General features: G+C 43.3%; 1 protein-coding gene across 3 annotated transcripts in view; it reads right to left on the reverse strand.

The window, feature by feature from the left end:
• NF1 (neurofibromin 1) overlaps positions 1-11854 on the reverse strand; it is a 75853-nt gene that overhangs the window by 57109 nt on the left and 6890 nt on the right. For 2 of the 3 annotated variants that reach the window (XM_027698804.1, XM_027698803.1), the window contains exons 4-20: positions 11437-11627; positions 9216-9322; positions 8893-8960; positions 8577-8652; positions 7915-8072; positions 7216-7389; positions 6915-7037; positions 6543-6617; positions 5719-5850; positions 4845-4979; positions 4164-4277; positions 3752-3831; positions 2417-2540; positions 1646-1789; positions 993-1239; positions 604-677; positions 433-516 (exon numbers count right to left, since the gene is read on the reverse strand). In XM_027698804.1, the coding sequence (XP_027554605.1) occupies positions 433-516; positions 604-677; positions 993-1239; positions 1646-1789; positions 2417-2540; positions 3752-3831; positions 4164-4277; positions 4845-4979; positions 5719-5850; positions 6543-6617; positions 6915-7037; positions 7216-7389; positions 7915-8072; positions 8577-8652; positions 8893-8960; positions 9216-9322; positions 11437-11627 (2106 nt within the window). Of the gene's footprint in view, positions 1-432; positions 517-603; positions 678-992; positions 1240-1645; positions 1790-2416; positions 2541-2837; positions 2932-3751; positions 3832-4163; positions 4278-4844; positions 4980-5718; positions 5851-6542; positions 6618-6914; positions 7038-7215; positions 7390-7914; positions 8073-8576; positions 8653-8892; positions 8961-9215; positions 9323-11436; positions 11628-11854 lie in introns of those variants that run through there. The other variant, XM_027698805.1, reaches the window with a different exon arrangement.

Consider the following 11854-nt stretch of genomic DNA (forward strand, 5'->3'; position numbering starts at 1 on the left):
CCAGGGAGGTTGAGAAGCAAGGCTAGAGAGGCCTGAAGGGAGTTGCCAGTCAATCCCTTGCTCTGCCACCAGGATAAAGCACATTTAAATCATGGCAGCCAGTGGCTTGTTTAAAAACTTCCAGTGAAAGGGATTTCAGAGTTTCTCTAGCAGTATTCCACAGTTTTCCCTACTCTTTGTTTCAATTTATTTTTAATTTTTAAGCTCAGCTTCATTCTCCTCCACAGCAATTTAAGTCAAATTACTTCTTGGTCTCTGAGCAAACAAAGCAGACAACTGATTACCCTTAATTTTCTGGAATACTTTCATGGAGTTTCGGTCTGCCTACGAAACTGATTTTCTAGATTAAAATTCAGATTCCCTAAAATATATAAGCTTAAAGAGTTACTTTGAATTTCTACAGGTTGAAACTAAGGAAGAGTTCATAGTCACCTGCCCATCTTCCATTTTGGTCTTTGGATAGTTGAGGATTAGTTTTGTAGCTTGTTCCCATTTTGCATGTGTATCCTCCCAGGCCTGAAAGAAGATATATCAAGATTTAATTTCAAAACTGCTTGTGGCAATATGCATGCCAGGAGTGTATGAAGTGAGAAGGAAGTTCACCTCTGTGTTGCCTGCAGTTGGGTGCTCGATGCGCCTCAGTAACGCCATCACTCTCTTCTGAAGAGCTGCTCTCCCTACAAAGGGCACAGAACAGCTTTTTGAAAACCCACCTACATCAAACCTGTGATCTTTGAAAGCAATTATTGAACTAAGAGGAACACAGCCCTTTAAAGTGTTTAGAAAAGGCAGTTTCTTGTTACACTGTAAAATCCTCATGAACTCAGCCACCCAAATTCTTTACACTTTCCAGCAATTCTAGAAATTGAGATATTTCAGGAAAAGCCAGAGCAGAATCAAATCAAGAATCTCAACCTGTTTGAAGAACTCAAACACAAAGAACAGTCTTATCATCCGGGTAGAAAGGTGTTGAACTGATTCCTGCTCCTCACCTGTTGACATCATGTTGCTGACAGATGCAAACTCCATGAAAGTGTTGTAGTTGGGCAGAAAATTGTGCACGGAGACCTCATCCACCCCACACCTGATGTCGGCCTCCTCGCAGAGGTGCCGGAAGCAGGACATGGCCACCAGCACTGCCTCGATGTCTGGGCTCCACAGGAACATGTATAAGGCCACTTCCAGTTTGGTTTGGGCTTGGCGGCAGATGGGGGTCCCGCTGCATCCCGCCGTGCTTTCCTTGGGAAACAGAATTCCCAAGGGAACACTGCTGATTAACAGGGCAGCTTTATCAAAACTCAGCCTTAGCCAAAGCGTGTGTCAAACTGCCTTTCTGTCAGTAAGAACAAGCAATCCTGAACAGGATCAGAGCTCTATGTGCTGTCACAAGGGATGCCCTGTGCATTCCTAAGGAGGACATACTCATCAACATTTTAACTGAAGAAGGTGTGACTTTACAAAGTCTGAAACATCATTATTAACCAGCATATTAAATACATACATTATTTAGGATACAGATGTCTTCTCCTCCTTAGAAATACTTAATTCTATTTTTTAAAATTACTCTAAAAGTAATTTAAGTTCTATGTGCACATAGGGTTTTTTCCCCAAGTGCTAAAATTACCTATCATTATGTATTACTTACCATGGAAGAATTCCCTTTCCCCTTCCTGAGGGTAGCTCCTGGTGCACAGCGGATCATTTCTTCATGGTCCAGAGAAATTTGGCTAGTTCCACTTCCAGAGACATCATAAAGGAAGAGGAAGTGGCAGGAACTCCTATCTGACTGCTATGAAGAGAGGGAAGAGAAACAATATATCAACGTAGTTTTTAAAATGTGCAAAAGGGATCGATTTGAGGAAGGTAAAAGGATCCTCAACATTTACACAGTACTTTTTCCACTGCTGCTCTCAGGGTTTTATAAAGTTACCCACATTAATGGTATCTTAGAATGGTATTTCCCTTAAGAAATACACTATTTGATATTTTAAGATTATCAGAAAGAAGCAAATCAGAATTGTGAGACTCAGAGGAACCTGAGATCAAAAATGAAACTTTTATTTTATCCATGTAGGTCTACATTTTACCACAACTACTTTCCTTTTCTCTCACTTTGGGGACTACTTCCCTTTGTATTAGGGCATAAGGCATAGGTTTCTGTGAAACATACATTTTCCAGGCAAGTAAAACAACCCATATAGCTAAAGTAAAAAAGAAAATAAAGATCCCAAACCTAACTGTGGTTAACTTTTCTAACTGAGGTGCCTCACAAAGCAGAGAGGAAATCAGAGAACAGAAAGTGTAGGTGTAGCTATTAAATTTCTTCCAATCATAAGAATAATGTGGTAAATAAAGGAAGTGACAAAGCAGAGAACGTGTGCTGATGATCCTAACAGAGATGGCAACATTCACTTACTTTGTTTTTTAGAAGAAATTTATTCCTACAGATGAGAATCTCTCGCAGCCACTTGAGGATTTCCGTGCTGCTCAGCATCTGATGGCTCGTGAGCTTCTTGCAGATATAAAAAAGCATTTGTGAGCTGCAGCAAAACGAAGCTCAGCGTTAGCCTCGGGTGTGGGACCGGCGGGGTGAAGGTGCTGCACTGCCCTTCCCATGGGAACAGCCCTGTGCAGGGCTAACGCTGGCTCCTGGAATGTCCCACAGAGAGCAGGGGGTGCACTGGCAGTGCCCAGCTCCCCTGGGGCCCTGCCCACCCCCAGGGGCCTGCTCAGCTCCTGGGGCCCTGCAGCCATGGGTCCTGTCCCAGCCCTGGGCTCGGAGCCTCCAGCTCTCCCCAGACAGATACAGCACAGACAGGGCAGGACAAGGTACCTACACTGCTCTGACCATCCTCAACTCTGCTCTGGAAGGAACACATCTAGGGATGTTCCTTCTTCACATCCATTCAGGCCTCACACTCTCTGTTAAAACTGCCAAAGGGTCCCAATTAGTGTCGGTTGGGATGGGTTTTCCCCCAGCCTGAACAGAGCACAAACCCATTGCTGTTCCTACAAACTACAGCCCTGGGGGTCAGGTCCTGCCTGTCCAGGGGGGCTCAGCCCAGGCTTCCTCTTTCTCCACCAAACATCAGCACCAATTCACAGTAAAGCACCAAATACTATTGGTTTTATTATTCAGCTCATGCAATTCTTAGAATTCCGAGTTTACAGATTCCTATTTTTTGGTTTAGCATTTTGTGTAATTTTGACCTTTTTGGAACTTCATTTCCCTTAATATTCTCCAAGAAATCAACCACAACAGCTGCTGTGAACTTATAAAGGCAAGATGATTTTAATGAATTAAATTTCTTCATAAATGTACAGGAAAGACCAACAGAGACTGCAGGTCAGGCCAAGCTATCACCTTCTTTAGGTGAGGGCCTCAGAGTCAGGATTAGCAAATCCACACTTCTGGAATTGCTCAGCATTAACCTCCCCTTAGTCCCAAAAGGATCAAATAGAATTTAAAAAGTAGCAATCATTTGAATGAGGGGGAAAATCTCCAACTTTTCAAACTAACAATCATTTCTACACCTCAACATCTGCTGAAGTGTCATTAAGGGAGTCAGCAAAATGTTTGTGATATTTTTATTAAATTTGAATAGTGCAAGGAAGATACAACTTCTCCATGAATACACATGACAATTCTGACTGCAGATTCCTGCTGTTGTTGAAAAGTTTTCCCAAAATACTCACAGCTATTTAAATCATAACAGCTATTTCTCTCATTTATAGAAGTTACTTTACATACCTGATTTCCCAGAACGTTTCTATAGGAGCATCAGGATTCCACAAGTCAATGCTGTCCAACTGGTGCAGAACCAGCAAGGCCTAAAGTCAAACCAAAGAGTCTTGCTTAAAAACAGCAATTCACAGAGTGCAGGAGCACAGGCAGAGAAATAGGTGCAGGCACACATTACATTGTTCTGAACATGAGATGTAAAAAGCATTACAGAAGGATTATACAGAAGAACAAGAGTTCATTGTTAGTCCAGGTCAGAAGTATTTAATTTCAGAGTCTTTATGCACATTTGTACTCCAAACCCAGAGTTTTTCCCCTGTATTTCCACACAAAGCCATCCCAGGCACACAGACACAACGTTTGTAGAAGATTTAACATTAACATCCAGCTGTGAAAACCCCAGTGCCTGCCCCAGTCTCACCTCCATGGCCTCCTGGGCTATGTCTGGCATGCTGGACTGTGGCACCAGCTGGACAAGGCCTGTGATCAGCTCTGCAGTGCTCCCCTGGGTCTCAGGGCCCTGCTTCCTGGGGTTCTGAACAGCAACAAGGGAAGCAAATTTAAGCTGGAGAACTTTTTAATGCCTGCCCACATTACTGACTGCTACAGCAGCATTCCTCTGGTTGAACCAGGTGGATTTTGGGATCTTTAGGAGAGTCTGTCATTTTATTTTTAATCCATGGATACCCCTTGCACGTCATGTCTCTGACAGAATTGAAATATGTTTAAATCAAACAATGACAGACCTGAGAAAATGGAAGATCTAAGACCATATGTCTTTCTACTCATTGAAATTATGACTAATTTCCAACCTCCTTATTTTAATTTTCTTCCATTCCCCTCTCCTTCCCCCATCTTCCCCCATAAAGTCACAGAACTTTATGCTCCTCCTCATTGTGTTGCTCTGATTCTACAGAATCTATTACAGTTTCTTTTTTGTTCTGTTTTATTCCTTTAAAAGCACAGGAGCATCATAACCAGAGACAAGGATGAGCAGGACGTGTCCTAGATGCCAGGTGTGTGTTTTTAATCTTTATTCATTTAGCAGTTTCAAAAGTAAACTCCACCACAAATGAACAGTGGGATAGTGGGATATACTTACACACAGCAAGAGCTTTGGATCTGCATGGATCAGTTTTACCAAGGACAACAGCAGGAACTTGTAGCTTCTGGTTTCCAAATCAGTAGGTTTTTCTTTAAATTTAAGGCTTGTCATTTTCTCCTTAAATGTAAGACTCTGATGGGAGGAAAAACAGTCACAGTCCTTGTCAGGAAGGTAGTCAAACATAACAGTTACAATTAAACACCTTATGAAATGTATTGCTTTTATAACCTATAACTCAAGACAAAGTTTAGAAGTATACAAAATTCAAGTATAGTTGCACAGCCTTCTACTTCAAAATCCCCCCACCAAAACCACCTGCCACAGCAGAAGTGTCCTCGTGGAACGTTCTGAAGAAAAATGCAGCAACACAGCTGCATGTGGACTTACTAAAAGAATTTGGATGAACTACAAATCTCAATTTACTCAAGACTTTTTCCAAGACAGCCAAGAATATTGACTTCATATTTATTTCATAATGCTTGAAAAATCTTTTACTCTATTGCTGTCACCAAGACCAAACAGTCAACTTGCTCAACAGAGAGCAAGACAAATGAAGACCTACTGGTGCCAACCGTGGTAAAAGCACTGCAGTTTCCAACAATTATCTTTACATACAGAATGCTTTTGTTTTTCAGATTAAGCAAGAATGGATGTGTCACCCTGCTATTCACACAGCCAGAAAGCTTAGAATGGACAGTCAGCCACAGAAGACAGAAGAAATACTTCTACATGGCCAGTTTAAAAGCAGCAGGAAACCAGAGAAACATCGAGGCAGAAAGAGTCACTCCCCCAGCACCTGCAGGGTCACAGAGCACGTGTGGCCAGGCCCAGGAGGAGGAGGAGTGTGCCGGGGCAGCCCCAGCAGCCTTACCGGGGTCATGCGGATGGCGGGGTGTGCCCCGCAGCCCTGGATGGCCTTGTGCAGGGTCTCGCTGAACATGCTGCGCAGCTCCACCGAGTGGCAATACACGGCATCGATCCGGGGCCACCAGTCCAGCGCCGACTGCAGGGGACAGCCAGGCTGTTACACTGCTGCTGCAGCTCCCCCCGCCCCTGCCGTGCACCTCCCAGCTCACAGGGGCCATCCTTTACATGTTTGACACAGCGCTACCATCGTGGAACTCGTGATACGCAAACGAGTTGCAACAGAAGTGCCAATTCCAACTCTGCTGCTCACTAACATCCCTCTCCTACCTGAACAAACTGAAACCAGCAGCGCAGAAGGCTGTGGTAGATGAACAACTGCACAAACTTTCAAAACATTTTCATCTCTCAGCACTTACCCTCATTTCACACTACTTAAATCCCCCAAGAAAACCAGCTCTAGCCCAGGTCAACAGACTGCAGAAGGGGGTACAACTGTGCATGTCCTGAGAGTGGTTTTCAGGTATCAATATTTATCATAAAACCACAGATCATGAGATTTATTTGTCATCCTACATCAGAGGGATGTACAGTACATCTCTGTACTGAAATGCTATAGATATTATACTGGAATCTGGGCTCTCACACTGGGAATCCACTGGTGGGAAGCACAGACAGATTTGCACGCTCTGCCTTATTAGCAAGCAACTCCTGCTGCATGGACACGAGCAACAAGATTTGGTCTACTCCCCAAACTGCATTCACTAAGCAGATATTGATCTGAACAGAAGCCCCAGATCCCTGGGCTGATGAAATACTGCCAGAACTTACATTTGTGATAATTCGGTGGAGCGAATTTACCAGCACATAATGAAATGTTGATGGGGAATTCTGTGCCAAGCAGATCTACAATAAAAATACATAAAAGCCACTTAGGAACGTCTTTGTCTTTCCCATCTTTCTTATCACACTGAATAACATCTTGAAGCCTTTTTATTAAATTGACAAAGCTGTCAAATCTGAACAAGGGAAGCCTAATCAGCCGAGGAAAGTTTTATAATAACATGCAGGGATTTATTACTAAGGGATATTTATACAGCTGAACTCATTTATGAGCTTCCAGCTGCTGTTAGCACAGCTTTTCTAACTGACAGGTCGTCAATGGCATGCAGAGAATGACTTCCCAGTGAGTGCTGTTCTCACCTTAAAGTGTTGGTTGTTGTGGGGATTTATGCGGAAGCAGGAAACCAAGCAGTCAATCATCAGGTCCACATCTGCATTCTGATTGCCTCTTGAGAAAGGTTTGCTTGGGTTAAACAGCAGGTTCTATTCATTTCAGAAAAATGCAAACATGTAAATAAGATACCAAGATTATTCCTGTCTACTTTCAATATAAAACTTTCCAGTGAAAAACACCGGTAATCAATTAAGGAGAAATTCAAAGTTTATTTCTGTACTTTAAAACTCAAATTTCTCGCTGCAATTAGGAAACAGACATTTTTACCTTAAGATCTAGTACCATGGACTGCACCAGCAGGAAAATGACAGAATTATCTTCCCAGTTGATGTAGGTAGATGCTTTGCACAGTTTAACACAAGCAATAGCAGCACTTTCAGTCAGCTGCCTGCTCCCACTGTGGCCTGCAAGGGCCTTCCTGAGATTGTCCAGGAACAGCTTCTGCAGAATTCAAACCAGGGACAGTCAGAACCAGATACTGGGATGGCAAAAAACAACTTGATGCAGCCCTCTGGGGAAATCCTGTATTTATTAAAGCCATTCCCTTTGGTGGGTCTGGGGCAATCAGACTGGCACAAACAGAGGTGGTTGTTCCCTCTCAGCCCCATCAAACTCGACAGCAGCTGCAGGTGCAGCAGTCCCAGAGCACAGAGACACCCTGCAGGCCCCACAACTCCTCAGCAAGGCTCCCATTGCTGCTGCTGGAGGCAATGACAGCACAGAGGGTCAAATCTCCAAGGAGATGGACAAGTTCTGAAATAACACTGTTTGGGACAGACTATCCACATGAATTACCAACAGTGAAAGAAGATATGTGAGAACTCAAAAGGGGTGCATAAATTTACACAGGGAACTGCAACGTGCTCTTTAGGCAGGAAAGATAAAATTAAATATACCTGAAATACACAATCAGCAAAAGCCAGCATCCTCCAGAAACCAGAGCCAGAACTCAGCTACCTGTCTTACCTTGTTCATTTTAGTCTCCTCTACCACGTCCTTTGCAATATCTTGGATTATCTCTGGACACAGGACCAGGAGGATGATCTGCAGTGGCCACACTGCTGCTTTACGCTTCGTGCTCTCAGCAAAGCCATCCACCAAGTCAAACAGCTTCTCAGCACAATCTGCACAAAACATAAGCCCAAGTTCAATACCAGTTTTAATTACAAAGAATAGGTATAAAAGAGCAGAGGGATAGTTTCACCTGCACAGAAGAAAGGTTCTCTTTTGCACATTACTGGCATACTACTGGGGACAACATGGTCTCAACCCAGTTAAAGACATGGTTTATCTGAAAATATAAATTTTCCTCTCTTTGTCACTAGAGAAAAATAAAGGTGATGTTCTCTAAGTTTTTATCCTGTATCGAGATGAAAAATATATATTCAAAGAGTCTCCATCTTTTGGGGTTTATTTCTTTGTGTTGTGAAGCACAATAATAATCTCTAAGAGGGGAGTCAGGAAAGAAGAGAGATGGCAACATAACCTTACCTGCCCTGGCAAAGGTGACAGAAATTTGTTTATTTGCAGGCTGCACAAGGAGCAAAGGGGGCACAAAATGCAAGTGAATGCATTTTGGGGATGTCTGAGAGAGCAGCCTTTGAACACAGCCATGTGTTGTGCCTTACCAGCCATGTCAGTCTGGGGGGTTTGGTACAGCTTTGTGAATTCATCAGGATAGTTTTCCACCCAGTTCCAAAATGCCTGCAGATAATGCAAAACACCTTTACATTCCAGAGCTTCCAAACAGTTTTTCTGAATTATGTATTTAAATGAAGCGAGATTTTATTCTTAATTCTAATCACACAAAATTTCTTACAAAACGTATTTGCATCAAAGGGAGGCAACCACTTATATTTTACAGTAAATCACTGAATTGCAACTATTCCTAAACTAGAGGAAGTCTGCAAATAAGCAATGAAAGACAAGCATTGAAACCCTTACCTTTTCCAGACTGTTGATAACAGCTAACTGAGCTACTTTCTTAAGGGCTTTAAACTTGAATACAGTCTCTGTAAAGATAAAACATTTCTGCACTTAGAACAGAAACTTGGATCTAAAAAGCAACACAGGTTATAAAAGACATTTGAAGTGCAAAGCAGTTTTCAAACCGATGTTTTTATGCTACTTAACTATTTTTAAATATTTTGGTAAATATATGACTGTTTGGAGTAAAACAGGGCAATAAAAGATGTATCAATTGTGCTGTCATCTCTGACTAACCAGACTGAAAAAGAAGTATTTCAAAACACAGGCTCAAATCATACCCTGCAAGAGTCTCTTGAGTTTGGAGCAATCCACACTGATGTACTGTAACAGTTCAATATCGTGAACATCAGCATTATCTTCTGAGCAAACAGTCAGTTCCTGCAACCTGAAAATAAGCAAAGCAAAGCAAATCCATCCTATCATGTCAGACAGGTATGAACACACCTAGGATTCTATACATTTCAATAGCAGGGAACATTCTGTGACCTCCTCAGATAGACTTTTCCATGTTTAGAAATCAAAGATGGATCTTGCATGATTAAGAGTTAATATTATAGTCTTATTACACCCTCATACCAAAAATGGAGCTAGAAATACCAGTTGTGAGCCTTACAAAATGCCAACACCTTCTGGTGTTTGTGCCCAAGATTTGCCTAAATCCTTGTGTTACCCACCCTACTGCAGATGACCTTGTCATCTTTTCAACTAAGCATTAGATTAATGGAATCATGACACCTTTAGGTTACTGCTCCTTAGCAGCAAGTCCTGCCCCAGCTGAGTTCTCAGAGTAAAGCAGAGACTGATGGTCCTTGGTATCACTGGACTGAGCTACAACCATTCTTGGTGCACAGTTCTGTGGCCTGAGCAAAGGGGATGAAGTTTAATCCCACCAGTTTAAACACAATGGCACCTTTTCACACTTGTGTATCAGATAATTTACTCAACATCTCACAGACACCAGGCCACTAACAACTAGAGCATATGTTCCCCCAAACTCAGACTGCCCTGGCTCGTTCCAAAGCTACAGATGTGTTTCAGACATGGAATGTGATTTCTAGGACTAGACACAAAAGCAGTTCTTCATTTCTTCAACGCCAGGAAACTTAACAGCCCTCGCTGGGAATGGGAAGGTCCCCACTGCTGTGCTTTTCATGCCAAAACTCCCCCAGCTGCTGTGCAAGGCCCAGAAATATTCCTAAACAGGAAACCCAGGTCAGAGATCAGCAGTGCTGACTGGTGGAGTGACCCCTGTGGAGCCCAGAGAGCTGGTCAAACATTTAACTATTGCTGTGCAAGCCACATGAAGGGATAAACAGCTCAGGGGAAAGCACTCTGCTCTGGCTCAAAGGGATGGGAAGGAGGGCTTTGGAGCTTGGGAACAAACTGCTACAAATACATACAGATCCATGGGCTAGATTCACAGACTCAAAAAATTGTAACTGAAAAATAGTTCCTATAAAGGGAGCAAAAGAAATTGTTTCCATTTCCATAAGCAACAAAACACAATCAACCTATTGAGTAAAACCACATCCTTCATGCTAGCTGCCAAGTCTATCTTGAAATAAAAGTTATTAAAGGTTCCGTAAAAACTTTGAAAATACTTCAGAATTAAAATTAATCATTTTAGACCGATTTCTAAAATGCAAATAATTTCCAAGGGAATAGATAAATATATAATGAAAATATAAATCTTTGTTTCCATTTAATTGACTCACTCACTGCTGTGTGACCACAGAAGGCTGCCCAAGCTCCACTTCTGTTACAGGATGATCTCAGCTGTTCTATACTGTGTGACAAGAGCTAAGCTGCTTCAAGCACCTTTCAAGAAACATCAAAGTATTTCAGGAGTAAAAAGCTTAACACCACTGTAGTGGACTGACAAATGCTGAAGCATCAGAAGGATCTGGAACAGGGCAAAACCAGCAAAGAATAGATGGAAAATTTGTGCTTGTCTCCCTTCTCACTCAGAAAAGCAGAAAACCCAGTTATTTTTACAGTAAATGTGCTGTGAAAATCAAGTCAGTCAGAAGACAAATGGGTCTTTTCCCACAACTAACAAACAGTCCAGCTGTTTGTCCCCTTCAGGCATAAGACAGATTTAACATAAAAGCCTCCAAGCTGGAAAAATTAGACAGGAAAACAGCCTGGGGGCTGCAGCAGAGCTGGGGACAATTTTCCTTCTAAATTTGTAAGTAAAGGGATACAACCCTTTACTTCAGCATCCTTTTTTTTCCAAGACACCTTGCACCCAGAATTTACTCAACTTACTCAGCTGAATTATTTTCAGTCATTATTTTTGAAAGCAGATTAAAAAGGCAACAAATGCAGCTCACAGAAAGCACCTCAGCAGTGACCCAGGACGGGCAGGGAACAGGTTCAGTTCGTAGCCTGGAACTCGAGGGAAATGTCGAAAGGCCGAGGGAGCCCCACTGGAGGAGGATGTTGTTGAACATTTTGCAGCCCCCAGGCAGCGGGCAGGGGGTGCTGCCAGCCCCGTACCTGGTGGAGATGCGGCTGAAGACGGCATTGAAGTTGTTGCAGCTGAGGGAGAAGAGCACCCCCGAGGCGGAGCTGCGCAGCTCGGCCGCGTGCTGGTTGCCCTCGCGGTACGTGTGGATGAAGTGGCAGATCTCGGGCAGCAGCTGCTTCACCAGCATGGTCTCATCCAGCCTCATGGTGTCCTTGGGTTGCTAAAAATAAACGAGGGCTCGGCTGAATTCTGGTTTGGAGGCAAAGAACTGGAGCATCTGCCACGAGCAGGGCCTGGCTCTGCCCTGCCCATCTGCCCCAGGCTGCAGCGAGCACGGCCTGGGGGGCTGCACAGAACAGCTGCTCTCCATCCCAGCAACATCCCAGGGCAGCCAAACCACCCCACACTCTCAGCAACATCCCAGGGCAGCCAAACCACCCCACACTC

The sequence above is a fragment of the Neopelma chrysocephalum genome, unplaced genomic scaffold, assembly GCF_003984885.1.
Source record: "Neopelma chrysocephalum unplaced genomic scaffold, ASM398488v2 Primary Assembly neopelma1_132, whole genome shotgun sequence".
Classification (NCBI taxonomy): Eukaryota; Metazoa; Chordata; class Aves; order Passeriformes; family Pipridae; genus Neopelma; species Neopelma chrysocephalum.